This window comes from Silurus meridionalis, chromosome 23 (genome assembly GCF_014805685.1).
Source record: "Silurus meridionalis isolate SWU-2019-XX chromosome 23, ASM1480568v1, whole genome shotgun sequence".
In the NCBI taxonomy this organism is placed as follows: Eukaryota; Metazoa; Chordata; class Actinopteri; order Siluriformes; family Siluridae; genus Silurus; species Silurus meridionalis.
Genome location: NC_060906.1, coordinates 14,845,375 through 14,859,359, shown reverse-complemented (window position 1 = coordinate 14,859,359; position 13,985 = coordinate 14,845,375). Strand labels below are relative to the sequence as shown.

At 34.4% G+C, this 13,985-nt stretch overlaps 1 protein-coding gene across 12 annotated transcripts in view; it reads left to right on the top strand.

The window, feature by feature from the left end:
• LOC124376731 (1-phosphatidylinositol 4,5-bisphosphate phosphodiesterase beta-1) overlaps nt 1-13,985 on the top strand; it is a 93,995-nt gene that overhangs the window by 39,610 nt on the left and 40,400 nt on the right. For 11 of the 12 annotated variants that reach the window (XR_006923886.1, XR_006923885.1, XM_046835957.1 and 8 more), the window contains exons 4-5: nt 10,731-10,871; nt 11,818-11,897. Coding sequence is in view for 10 of the 12 variants with exons in the window: in XM_046835957.1 (XP_046691913.1) it covers nt 10,731-10,871; nt 11,818-11,897 (221 nt within the window). In the remaining 2 variants the exon portion in view is untranslated. Of the gene's footprint in view, nt 1-10,375; nt 10,546-10,730; nt 10,872-11,817; nt 11,898-13,985 lie in introns of all 12 variants that reach the window. The other variant, XM_046835966.1, reaches the window with a different exon arrangement.

Below are 13,985 nucleotides of genomic sequence, written 5' to 3'. Positions count from 1 at the left end.
AGGCTTGGTGTTCTCAGGTGCACAAGTACTAAACAGCGTATACTTTTTAAAGAATGTATGAATGAGAGTCTATTTATAATGAGTGTCTGTTTATGTTATTGTGGAATGAAGTTAGATGATTGCAGGCGCTGAGTGTGTGTGAGGTCTGGGGACTGTAGTGTATGGTGTCCATGTTTGACAGCTGCAGTGTCTGCTGGTTAGTTTGTGGAGTCGGTGTTGTATTTTGACCTGAGAGCAAACTGTAAAATATGCAGACAGTTAGCTGGACAATAAACATTGTATGAGAGTAAAAAATTTGCTAAGTAAATAATAATAATAATAATAATAATAACATTTTAGTGAGTCTTGTTCACTGAACATAACTTTTTCAAACAGGGCTTAATAGAAAGAGAGAGAAACATGTTTTCATAACCATAACATTATAAGTTTATTGTTATTGTTATTTATTAATTGGTTATTGGCCTTATAGTTACAGAATAGTTAAGGACACTGTGCAGTATGATTAGCAAGTAAGTACTGTGGGGCTGAAATGTGTGACTTTGTAAGAAAAAGCTCTGCCCTTGCTGCAGGCTTCACTAGCAATCTAAGGTACCAACAAATAGCCTGCACCTTTTACAAGAAGTAATCATGGTAGATCGTAATTGACCAAAAGTTTGCTCAGGTACTGAGGCATGAGATTATTTAATGCTGTATACTGTATGTAGTAGTCGTAAGTAGTATTTTCAAATGTTTTAATCAATGTGAGAACTGAATGGAAGCCAATATAGAGTGGATTAGGGTGATGTAGTCATATTTTCTGGTTCTGGTAAGGACTCTTGCTGCTGCATTCTGGACTGAATTTTATTTATGCACTTACTGGAACATCCAGACAGCAAGGCATTGCAGTAGTCCAACCTAAATGTAACAAAAGCCTGATCTAGTTTCTCTGCATCATGTAACATCATATTTCTTATTTTAGCAATATTTCTGAGATGAGTCTGATTTTTTGTAAAGGTCTAAGTGTGGCATTTGCAGTTGGAATCTGTTGCTGTTAACTCTCAATATGACGTCTTAAGAGCTGTCTCTGCCAGTAAAGAAAGCCATCATTAGTCAAAAAAATGAACAAACTCATTATAGAGAAAGAGATATATATTAACTACTACCAATTATTTGATGCATTCTACAAAAGAAATAGCAGATGTGACAAGTTCAGGGACAGCAAAAAGATAAGAAGACCATGGAAAAAGACATAATAGATGACAACAAAATAAAGTAGTCTTCACCAGAGTAAATACAGAGGTTTACGCACAAGATGCAAGCATTAAAGCCACAAAGTGCAGATTTGAGTTGCTTACAATATTTAAAACAAAAGAAAAGTTTGTACAGTTCTTGAACAGCATCCGATGAACAGATAAATATATCAACTTGTTGAAGAATGACGGGAAGAGAAGAATATGGAGAAGGGTAGGAACTGAACATGTTATCTTTGGAATGGGCATTTATGACTGCTAGTTAAACCGAGCTTTTTTCTATTTTTAGAGGAATTATGGAATATGTTCATGTTCAAGGTTTTTTGAACAGTGGAATTTTCTGCATTGTTAAAGACAAATACCTGATATGTATTAAATTAGCCATGCATTTCAAATGCTGAAGGTGAAACTAAAGACAAAAGAGACCAAAAACAAACAGTAACAGAGGACAGCTATAACAAAGGCCAAGTGTAGCCTAACCAATAAAGAAGTACACCATCTGGTGATGTCTATAACTATCAAACACAAAGGATTTGCATTCATTGATTATGAAAGACAATTTAGTTAATGGTTATATTTATTCGTCTGGTTACTACATACAAACATAGAAAGAATGATTTGATTTCAAGTGTCCACTTTTTCTATAACATTTTCTATAACTGCAGCTTTCATTTTATGTCTGCCTTCAAAGCAAATCACAGGTAAATCATTTCTATTGTGACAACAACTTTTTTTCTGTATATTGATTACATTGATTGTGTTTATAGTGGTTATAATGTAAGTCATAACAATAACTTGTTTTGCAGACATTCCACAACATTAAAAATCCAAATTAAAATCGATTGGGCAATGTACAAATTTAAAACTGGCTCTGTTGGCCATTGCTGTGGTACAAGAGGAACAACAATTTTTTTAGGGTATGCTGATACTGAAATCCTTTTTTTTTCCCCCTTGTAACAGCATTTCCTGTTGTGTTGTAATTCTTACATAGTCAGATGGATAATTTATTTTGTAGGTCCAGAGCAAACAGGGTTATGACTTGGCATAGGACCAGGCTGCTCACTGTAGGAGATGTTCTAGCATGGTGTCCTGAGGACTGAGTTCAGCATTAGCCACTGCTGATGCTGCATGGTTAATGATCAGTCAGCACATTGCCCTCTCATGGGTCTGGCATTTTTCCATAGTTTTCTCTGTTGGGATGAGTTTTCTCACCTCTACCTTTTTTAACACATTTTATCTTCTACCTTTCCCATCACCCTAATATTGTTTAGTCACTGTATGGCACCATATAATACACTTTTTACTCACAGGCTAGCAAGCACTGGTGACAAGATTCATTACTAGCGCATAGGTTATCTGCAGTGCTCATTTGGACATATAGGGTACTGCCGCAGTGTGCATTCTTCCTAGCATAATCACACTAAGTATACCCACTATGTCCACTAAGTATACAGATTTTATGTACTGAATTTAATTTGGCCTGGTCTTCTGCCTCTAGCTTAAAGTTTATTATGTTTAGTGAAGTTAGTCTAAGTACTACTTCCAGGATGAAATCCTCTTTCAAGCAAGTGACTTATTAAAGACCCGTAGTATTAAACACTTAAACATTCTAAATAGAAATTGATGTGACAGTTCTACCAAAATTGTATTAGACTGCAGTTAATTGCACAGACATGCATAACAAGAAGTTTCCATGCATACAGATTTTTCTCAATACACACCCTCATCTTCTCCTGGCAAACCTGCATTTCCATAATGGTGCATTATATCCTTATTTTAATGACAATAAAATTAGTATTAAAATTAGACAATAAATTTTTTTGGAGCTTTCAAAACCGTCATTCATCATTCAGAAAGAGGCATGTTTTATTGGCACTTACAAAATTACAGCTTTAGATAGAAAGATACTTTTGTCTGTAATTTTTAAAGAATGGTTACAGCAGTGGTAATTGGAATGATTTATAGATAGCTATGATTTTGGTGAAAAACTGTTGCTTCAGTATACTTCAGGTGTGTAGCATATAGATTTTTTTTAACACTCTCTAACTATCTCAGTGATGCCTATGCCAAAAAGAAGGGTTAGTTTTTTAGTGTTCTTTTAATTATTTCACTAGAGACTTTCACCCAGAGACTGGAAATATACTGGTAATGGATCTGCAGTTTGTCAAAATTAGAAATGTATCATGAAAATTACTAATTTGAGGTTGAGGTTAAATTGAAGCAATGTTAATAAGTTTTTCAAAAGCAATAGATCACCACCTTTAAACACATGTACTCACCTATATACTGTCACTTACAAACAGCAAAAAAAAAGGCAGGGAAATATATCTAATAGCATATTGCTGAAAGAATAGTGCCAGAATTATCACTGCAATTTATTTACTTGTGCATGAAACTTAATGAAGCCAGGAGTTACTAAATCAAACTCATGAAACTGTAATATGTGTATGGGGTATATCTTTTTATTTATGCTTTTAATTGGCTTTTTAAGTCATCACTTGTTCATGATTTTATAACTTTTTTCCTCTCTTGTAAATAAAATTTACTGATGGTTGGAAGGATAAGCTGACTGAGAACTCTAAGCTTTAAAATAGACAACTAACATGGATAAAAGTTCATTCATACTGTAACTTCACCCAGAAGACATTAAGTGTAATTAAGAGAGCAGTGTCTGTCATAAAGATAATGTTAAATAGGAGTCATATTTGTGTATTTAATATTGGCTTCAAAAGGCAATCTATTTTTTAATAAATTCTTTATAGTGCCCATACTATACATTTTTGTGGGGTATATTGTGGTGTCATCATACAATCAGACAGTGATGTTGGACTGGAAACCCGATATGCAGAATGCACAGAAAATGTATATTAAATCTCCACTGTGCATATTTAACTCAACTCTGGCTATAACCTCAGGTGCATAGAAGTGTAGTGCATGGTTTTCCAGGCAAATGCTAATGACTTTGTGTCAGACATCTTGCTCAACGCAAATGTTTGGATTATATTTTGTAAAATTTGGATTATAAGATACTTTGAGTTACTAAATGCAATTGATTACTAATTTATAATCTTATATATGAATCTTTGCTTTTACTATCAAAACAAATGTTTAATGGGTTGCATGAAGCAACTATTCATGTGCATAATTTCTTAGGCTTCTAGCCACAACCCTCAGTTTAATTAAACATTTTAAATGAAGAACACGACTGAGAAATCCTTAAGCTATCATTGCCTCCCAACTTGCTCCTTGGTCAGTAAAGCTTCAGCTGACAGATAACCAATAAAGATTTGACCTTTTCCGCAGTGCTGCAGAAACTGGCCGTGTGCACTGTGATGCTTTTTCGCCACACTGCCAAACTGATTAATGCATAAAGAGCAGGTCATATGGTCAGCAAATGGCATTCAACAGAGGCGGAAAAAAAAATGCTTTCATGTGTGCTCACCTTTAAAGCTTGTACCTTAGAGCAGTTTGAAAAACTGCTAATTATTTCCATGCAATAAAAAAAATTAGCTACCTTGGCTTGAAACTAATTTTGTTACATGTGTTGGTTTTTAAAACAAGGGTCCAAACAATATACTTTAGATTTGATGCATTTTGTCTGCACAAAAAAAGGATTTAGGTGGATACATTTATAATCACATTTGTATAAAATACCTTCTGATTGTGGGTTGTAAATGTTAATATAATGGATAAAGGAATTACAGCTGGAAAAAGATCGGCTGATATTTTGTGATCTTTTTTTGGTGTCTGTGATTCAGATGGTGGAAAATTGTCTCCATCTGTGCACTATTATTGGTTTAGTTAAAACATATTTGGAAACAGAAGAATATTTTAGGCTTTTATTGAAAGTACTGTAAAAAAAATAAAAATAAATAATTGACAGTCATGCTATTACATGGCTATAATGGAATAGAATAATAGAGTAGATTCAACTTAAATGCTAAAACTGAATTTAAATCATCTAAAATGGAAAGATGTGATTCTTTCATGACACCATGTCCTTTGTTTTATACTGTGTCATATAAAGTATGCAAGTTATTAGAGCAAGAATTTGGGTTGTGGAGTCATCCTTAATTGGCATTTAATGTAATGTTTAATGATGTCATAGTAAATGCTAATCTATAAAAACATGCCTGATTTAGAAGTGCAATCTGCTGGAGGGACTGATCCAAAATGAGGGAATGGATCGTGAGCTTTCACCAAAATCTTTGCGCTCACTTTCTCTGCAGGGCTCTAATAACTTTCTGTAACTCCCTTGTAGATGTAATAACATGATATAAATTATGTAAATATGTGATGCAGAAAGTAATGATGATGTTGTGGTGGAGTCTGGTGAAATGGCGGATACTCCACTGTTAGTTCTAATATAAAGTCACGATTCTAGGACCCAAATTATTACTTGAAGACAGTATATAAAATAGTATTTTCTTTACCATGTTTCATACACAGTGTAGAGGGTTACTCTTTGAATGCTATTACATGTGATGTTTTGTGTTTGTGTGACCTGCTGTAGTAACTGAGTAAGCAATTTGCTTAAGCAAAGCAGCAAATCAGCTGTTTGGAGCACAAGTAAGCACCAGTGTCCCTTGTCCACTCTAAAGATTACACACTTGACTCATTTGGGGTAATAATTAAATCTATACACATTTGATGAACTGAGTGACTCTGTCAAAGGGGGGCGGGTTGTATTGTGTGTGTGTGGGGGTTACACTAAAGTACTAAAATATTCCAATAAAATGTATCTTTCACAATTAAAAAATGAATAAAAATTAAAATGACTTTTTAAATAGTAGAGTAATACGTTTACTACCAAAAGACAAAAGTTGAATTAAAGCCAGCACTATTTTCTAACACTTCAGGACTTTGGAATTGTATATATAAAAAAATCATTAACATCATACAGTATAATCAGTAACATCATATAATCATATCATATACATAGATTTAACCCTAATGTTAACCTCGAAAGCATGGTCAGTCTTTGAAGCATAAACAGAATTTTTTACCAAATGTTTTTTTTTTGCTACAAAACCACAGAGCCAGAGAGTGCCTGTACTGCTATAACCAGAGTATTTTCTAATGAGATCTGCTATTAGGGCAGTGACAAAAATTTATAGACATGAGCAGTCAGGCATGATGCCGCGGGTTTACTCACATATTTCCTTCCTTGCCTCACAGTCATAGACAAATCAATAAAAAAAAATTTTTGTGAAATGCTAATGCAGAGGAAGAAGCAGTATGCTCATGGTGGTTTTGAGCAGCACTGCTCAGAATCCTTCCATTAGCAATAAATAAGTGGTAATTTTTTTCATGTTTTTTGCTCTTTGTGGGTTTTGATTATTATCTACTGGAAATATCATTTCTGGCAGCCACTCCCATTCTTTTTCTCTCTCTCTTTAATGAATTTGTTTTGATCTTCTTTTCAAGGCAGAAATTGATGTGAATCCAATTTTTTTAGTACAAAATTATGTGATTTATTGGCATATAAATCATTAGCTTGTTCTTTATTGATTAGGCATCTAATACCTGCTAATTTTTACATTCTGTCAGGTTATAAGCTGAGGCTTTGCAGCACAGCTCTGCTAGCAATGTTTCTAGTATGCAAATGAAGCTTGGTTCTGCATCAAAACCTCTGCAGTGCCCTGCTCTGAGATGTACCATCAAATCTATTAAAGCTAAGCTATATTCGTCTTCTAAGTTTGATTTACATATAATTACAAGGGTTGAGAAGCCACTGCCACCCAAGTGTTCAAAACCTCATGTTCAGATTAAAGTCATTGTTTGAGGAATTGTTGAAATGTGCATTCAGTGTGTTCTGTAGTGTTTCATTAATAATTAACAATTTATTATGGACCATTAATACTGACACACCACCCACTAAACTTTGGTGCAATCTATATTGGTAAACACAGAAGACTCTGCAGAATAAAAAATAGAGGAAAGGGGAGAAAACAGGGAGGGGTGAGGAGAAGATTCATATGGAACCCACATAAAAAAAATGTTTGCCTAAATCCAACTTTTTCATAATAAATCAAATCAAATCAAATTTATTTGTCACATACACATACATACAGAGTACGACAAGCAGTGAAATGTTTTTTTTTTTTTTTGAATTCTGGTTTTATTTCTCGCATTTCCGACTTTTCCCCCGTAATTCCTCTTTTTTAGCCAATCGGGCAGCGTCACCCCCTCTGTTGTGCCAGAAAGATTTACACATTGAAAATTAAAAGGCTATAATCAATAGTATCGTATGGTATCAAACTAAGCCTCAGAACCCTGGAGAGAATTCTGTCTAACAATCAGCTCTTGAGGAAGCATAACAAGACAGATGAAGCAGATGAGCCTTGGAATCAGAAGCAGAGATTCAGATTCAGGCCAAAAAAAATAGAAAAAAAAGTTTGGGATCATTTCAAACTAAAGGTGAAAAAAAAAAAAAAAACGTACAGTACGTTTAATTTTTTTTTTTTATAATCTGAAATGTATTTTAAAAAAGATAATTGTAATTGTAATTAAGTTATATACAGTGGAACCCGGTTATGCGATGTCCTAGGGGGTTGCCAAAAAGCATCGAGATAACCGATGATCGGATAAAAGAAAATCAAAATGGCGGCAATATATTAACGTGCTTGAAATTTCTTTATGTACATGATGTGCGTTAATAAATGAGAATGTGCATGCACGTGTTTTTGGAGGTTTTTTTTACACAACAGCGTTGCCGCGATTTGTTTGATGAAGGCATGCTATAAAAATACATACAGTACATGTTTGTTAACTGTCAGGAATCCACCTGCCACGCCCCCTTCGGCGCCCCCTTCGGTGTGGCAGGTGCTTTCTCGGCCGCTGTCTCTGAAGCTCCGCTTCAATCGCGCACATATGGTGCTCGTTTAGCATCATCACCAGCTCCTATTTAAACTTCCACACTATCACTGTCCGTTATTGTTGGTATATGTTGGTTCACGGCGGTCGTTGTTATTGCGCATGCGTATCCCGGTACGTGTCTTCCACCGGCACTCTCTCAATGGCTGCTCTTTTCTTCCCAAAGCGCATTGCGGATTCCCCACGTTCTTCTGCGGCTGCACCGAGATAACCGACGCTAAATGGCAAATTTTTCCCCCCTTGTGCTCGAGATATCAGGGTTCGGCGACATAAAAGAATCGACATAACCGATAAAAAATGCTTAGACAAAGCGAGAATTTGGCGGTTCCACTTCAAAAACGTCAACTTAATAGGGTTGTCGAGTTAACCGAGGTCGAGATAAGTGGGTTCCACTGTATTTGTATTTGCATTTTGATGTAATATGGCAATTAAAAGTTGTTAGTTTTCTACAGATATTCTTGCATGCAACAACAACAACAACAAAAAATGGCATGCATATTTCTGTTTGATCATTTATATAAAAAATATAAATAAATAAATAAATAAATATGAGGTCAAATTAAAACTTCCAACGCAAAACACATTTATTCACAACTTTCTTTCTTTACTCAGATATATAAAAATAGAAACTCTGAATAAAAAATAAAAGAATTCACAAAACATTTGTTTTACTGATGCGTCAAGTCTCAACTCAATCACCAAAATTCGCTGTGATGCGCACATCCGACAAATTAAAGCGTCGTGTGGAAACATAGCAAAATGTTCCGTTTGGTCTCCTGATGATTTACGTAATTTAACACACCATAATCACTTTAAAACATTTACAAGAATTTTTTGTCTTTATGCTCTATGTTGAGTTTGGTTTTTACTAATAATAAACATAGATTTGCATAAAGTGTCCATTTTTATCCATGGCCATGTTGATTAGAGTATTAAGAATGTGAAAAGTATTAATTTAAGGTACTATTAGAACAGATAAAAAAGGAGGTTAATAAACCAGCATAAAGGTGTGGATGTTGAATGGGATGTTCAAAAAGCAAAAAACAAATCAAATGTTCACAAACTACAATGCTAAAAAAGTTTGGATTCTAGTTTAGAAGTTTGGAATCACACCTGAGACCTTGAAAGTGAGAAAAAGAAAACTAAATAATCTCCACCTGCATAAAGTTCATGCTAATATAACAGTGTGCCTTGAAGCTAAAGGCTGACGTGATTGGGGGCACACAGAGGACATTTATCACTATGGCACAGCACATCAACGCTCTTTGTTTGATTAAGAAAATTAGTCAGAGCTAATTTGCTTCTACTCCTGAATCCTTCTCCGTTTTTTTTTTTTTTTTTTTTGCGTGTGTTGATTAACACAAGAATTATTGAGTATGCTCCATGGACACAGTTCAAGACAGAGGACAAAAAGGAGAGGCAATGTTATAGAAAACAAAAGAAAACAAAAACTATACATATTAATTTTTTTCTGGCAGTTCAGTATGACTTTGTTTTTATTTCTTTTATTACTCTGTCATATTGGATTTCATTTCACAAGTAACAAGTCAGGCACAACTAAATTCCAAACTCATCATTACGCTTATTAAGACATTCACATTCATTTCGTATCCTCGGATTTAAAAGTAGGCCTGGTGTCTGAAAGATGGACCACGCATTAGATGTGTCTAATGGTATTAAATGGCTCATCACTTGGTCATAGAAAAAAAAAGTCGCTGTCTGTATTCATTACCTTTCCCAATGAGAAGTATCATATAAGTCTATGGAGGAAAGAATGTTTATTACAAGAGAGAAAAATATATAGTGATTATATGACAATAGGCAGTTTTGTTTAACTCACTTGTAAATTCTCTTATAGTGGCATATGCACGCATAAATAATAAATATTTTCAAGACTTTATGTTTCTTACCTTGATATCTATTTATTTAAAGAACTTTTAATTCAATCATTATTCATCATGTCTATAATTCTGTTATTATTATTAGTAGTAGTAGTATTTTTTATTATTATTTCCTAAACATTATGTTTCTGCTGTTTTGATTAGAAAATTTTCACTCTCCAACACACACTTCAATTAAGGGGGGAAATGTACCAATCACTAAGCAAGCTCTGTAAGTTTTCACCAGCTTTGACATGCTCTACTTAATATATTTGAGTCCCTCATTAAGATGTCAGAGCACATTAACATTGTAAAGTGCAGCCTGGTTCAAACTCTCAAGGAATTCTCAGTGACACAACACCTAAAACTGAAAGTATTTCCCCTTCGTAGGACTAAAGAAGCATACAGTAAGATTATCAGTGACAAACATAATTGGAATGTGGCAGAAGCACACCTACAAAAGACAACCACTGCAGAACTGATGAAACTGCAAGAACCATCAGCAAAACAAAGAGCATATGACCTAAAGAAGCCATTAGAGGCAACTGCCATTACAGAAGGTCAAAATTAATTTTTATAATACATTTTCTTTTGCTGTTTTTTTATTAACATCATAACATACACTCTTTGAACAATTCTTGTTCATTAAGATAATGAATGAAACTATAAAATTGTTGGTTTCATTATTGTGTGCAAAACCTTTACACTGAACTACGTGTATGATTCAGTTTGTTCTGTTTTACAGGATGCTAAAGTGCGGGAGCAGCTAGGGGTGTCCGGGGTGGCGGGAAAGTTTGAGAACAGAATTCTCACAGTGGTAACTGGTCCAGATATGGTCAACATCACCTACCTGAACTTCATGGCATTTCAGGATGAGGTGGCTAAGGTAAGCATTGCATAACCAAGTTACATGTAAATGCGCACAAATGGTTTTTATTATTTATATGTTTTTATGATATCTCTATGTTTTATTGACATTCATGAAACTTTTGCAAGGGTACTGAATCAGATCATGTGAAAAACTTCTAAGTTAGCAATTCATGTTTGTGCCTCAAAACATAAAGTCTCTGGGAAGTGTTTTGTTTATCTGCTGTAGTGTTTTCTTTTTGAATTCAGTAAAAAAGTTATACATTTTTCTGAGAGACATCTTTTTTTCCTCAATATAAGTAGTAGTAAATGTTGTTCTATAGTGGGAGATTTATCTCTAGGCTTTTCCTTAGATATTATTTTGCTCACTGTGGTCTGCATTTCCTCATATCTGTGTGCTCCTGATTCTGAAAAGGTTGCGTGTAATCTGTGCAACCTCACTGCACAACTTAATGTCATCCATGCAACCCAAACAACATAGTAAATCTTGATGTGTGTAAAGCAGCAGGCTGGATTTACAGCATCTTAGTTCATAGTTATAGTATTTCACCATGATCATCACACCACAAATATATGCATTTGCATATGCATATATAACAAAAGTAAAAGAAAACTTTGTTTTTGTTAAAGTCAGTAGTGAATTAAATTTTCTCTTTCTTTAGTTGTTATATGAAAGAGGTAAAAATTAAAACAACAATGAAAAAATCATAACCCAGTCATGAAATCTGCTTGTCTGAGGGGTCTTGTTTACTGATTGTTGTGTTAATATAAAAGAGTGTTTTACATGTATAATAATTAATAGAATAACAAAATTTATACTATTCAAGACTTCTGTAGTAACAGGGAATAAACTGATTGCTAACAGTGTTTTGTTTAACGTGTGAAAGTAATTGTTACAGATACAGAACTGTTCAATGCTAAACATACTGTTGTACACCAACATAAGTTTTATGTCTTATATGTAGGAGTGGTCAGACAAACTCTTCAGCTTGTCCTCTAATCTCCTGATACAAAACTCATCCCGGGAGTCCTGTCTAGAAAAAGTGTAAGTGTACCAGTTTCATTAACTAATTTTCCTATCTCTCTATAATAATTATAATAATTATTTTTAACCAATATTATAGAGAAGCACCTGTAAAAATTAAATGTTGGCAGTTAAAATAAGCTTTATTGCCCCCTTTGCATCTGTCTAAAATGATGTGCAAAAAATTGTGGTTGCTTTTCTGGAAATCTATTATTAGGACAGAAATATAAGGGGATTCATGCCTGTGTTAAATGCTCAGACTTGTGGGGAACATTTAAGCAGAAATGCTGACGGGCTCCAGCTGATAAGAAGAATAGGGTTAACTTAAATAACCGCAACTGTGTTGAACAGAAACGGATCTCAGAATGAAAAATACACTGAATTTTGAGACAGTGGGGCTACAAATCAGGTTCTGCCCCAGTCAAAATGTATTCTGTTCTTTAATTGATTAGTTTCGATATGCCTTTGCCCACTGTAGCCTGATATTCCTAATGGCTAGGTAGTGCTTGTAACCCTCTGCTCAGTACCTTGCTACATTTAAGTCTGTTTACATAAATCACAATTACACTGATGTCCAGTAAGTATAGTAGTGAAAAAGAAAGTCACTGGGGCCTGAATAGACTTTAAGTTATTAGCTTGTGTTTTAAACTGTCCATGCTTTTTTCCAACGTATTCATCTGTAGAACCAAGCCAAAAATATTTGCATTCTAGAATAACCAGTGCAGGAAATTCCAGTGGGTGTCTTGGAGAAAATGTGAATAAACATAACAATGCCAGATGTCTAGCAAAGTTTTTAATGACTAACATGTGTACATAACGGATGGACCATATATGTAATAAACAATGTATGATGAGATTTAACAACAATAGATTCCAAGAACAGATCAGCTACCACTGCCATTTTCCAAAATGGATAATTGAAGGAACCTGTCCAGTTCTGAAATCTTTTTAGTCTTTACCTTCATTCCAAAGTGTAACACATCTGTGAAACATGTGGGAAGGGTAAAAGTTTTTGTATACATGACAGACTCTAGGCCAACCTCACCTTTTGTGCATTTAGTTTGTATAATCAACTATATGTTTGAGTAAATTTAAAGTGCCCCTAAACCAAAAGCCTTAAAACTTATTAATTATTTCTGTTAGTAACAGCAAACAGACAACTCTAGCAATAAAATACTATTTTCTAAGTTAAAAGAGGAAGATTCCTTAATGTCAAGTGAACACCTCATATAAATTCAATTGTGTGTGCATTTTGCACTCTGATGAAAAAGAAAGTCTGAATAAATAGAAAGGATTGAAGAGCAAAAGCTGTAACACTGATGTGGAATACCACACATGTACAGTACAAACGTACGTGACTGTTTATCAAAGTACTTTTTACTATCATAAAATGAAAATATGTAAAATGTGCTGAGACAAAAAATGGCTATGAAAACTAATCTTATAAGCATTTTTTATTGTTTTTACTTAATAACAATGCGAAACAGAAACATCGCATTGTATTTTTGCACACATATGTGTGTGTGTGTCTCTGTGTGTGTGTGTGTGTGTGTGTGTGTGTGTGTGTCTGTGTGTGTGTGTATTTATACTGTACATATGTAATGCTTATAAATGCTACTTATCTATTTACCTAAGACACTTTTTCTTCCCTTTACAATTCTCATCACTGAAATATTCACAGAGCCACAGCAAAAGCTCATCTGTTGTCAAGATCATCTGTTGAAGTCCATGCAGAAGCAGTTTGTGATGTTCTTGTGCTGTTGGCTAGATTCATCATGTAGTGTGTGACCAGGGTTGGGGTTTGACAAAACTTTGAGTTCAGAACCTTCTTGGTTAACTAATACCAGCAAGACTTTTGCAGTATTTAACACTATCATAGGCAGCTGCATAATGGTCATTAATAATTTGCAAAGAAAAAAGTTTATAAAACCTATTGTCCATAACAATAGCTCAAGATGCATGTAGGCTATTTTTAGTGTGCCCTTGTGGTCCAATGCTGATGCAGAGCATCCTGCTCTAAGTGCATAAAAATGTAAATACCTGCAGTGTGGACACACATACACACACACACACACACACACACACACACACACACACACACACACACAC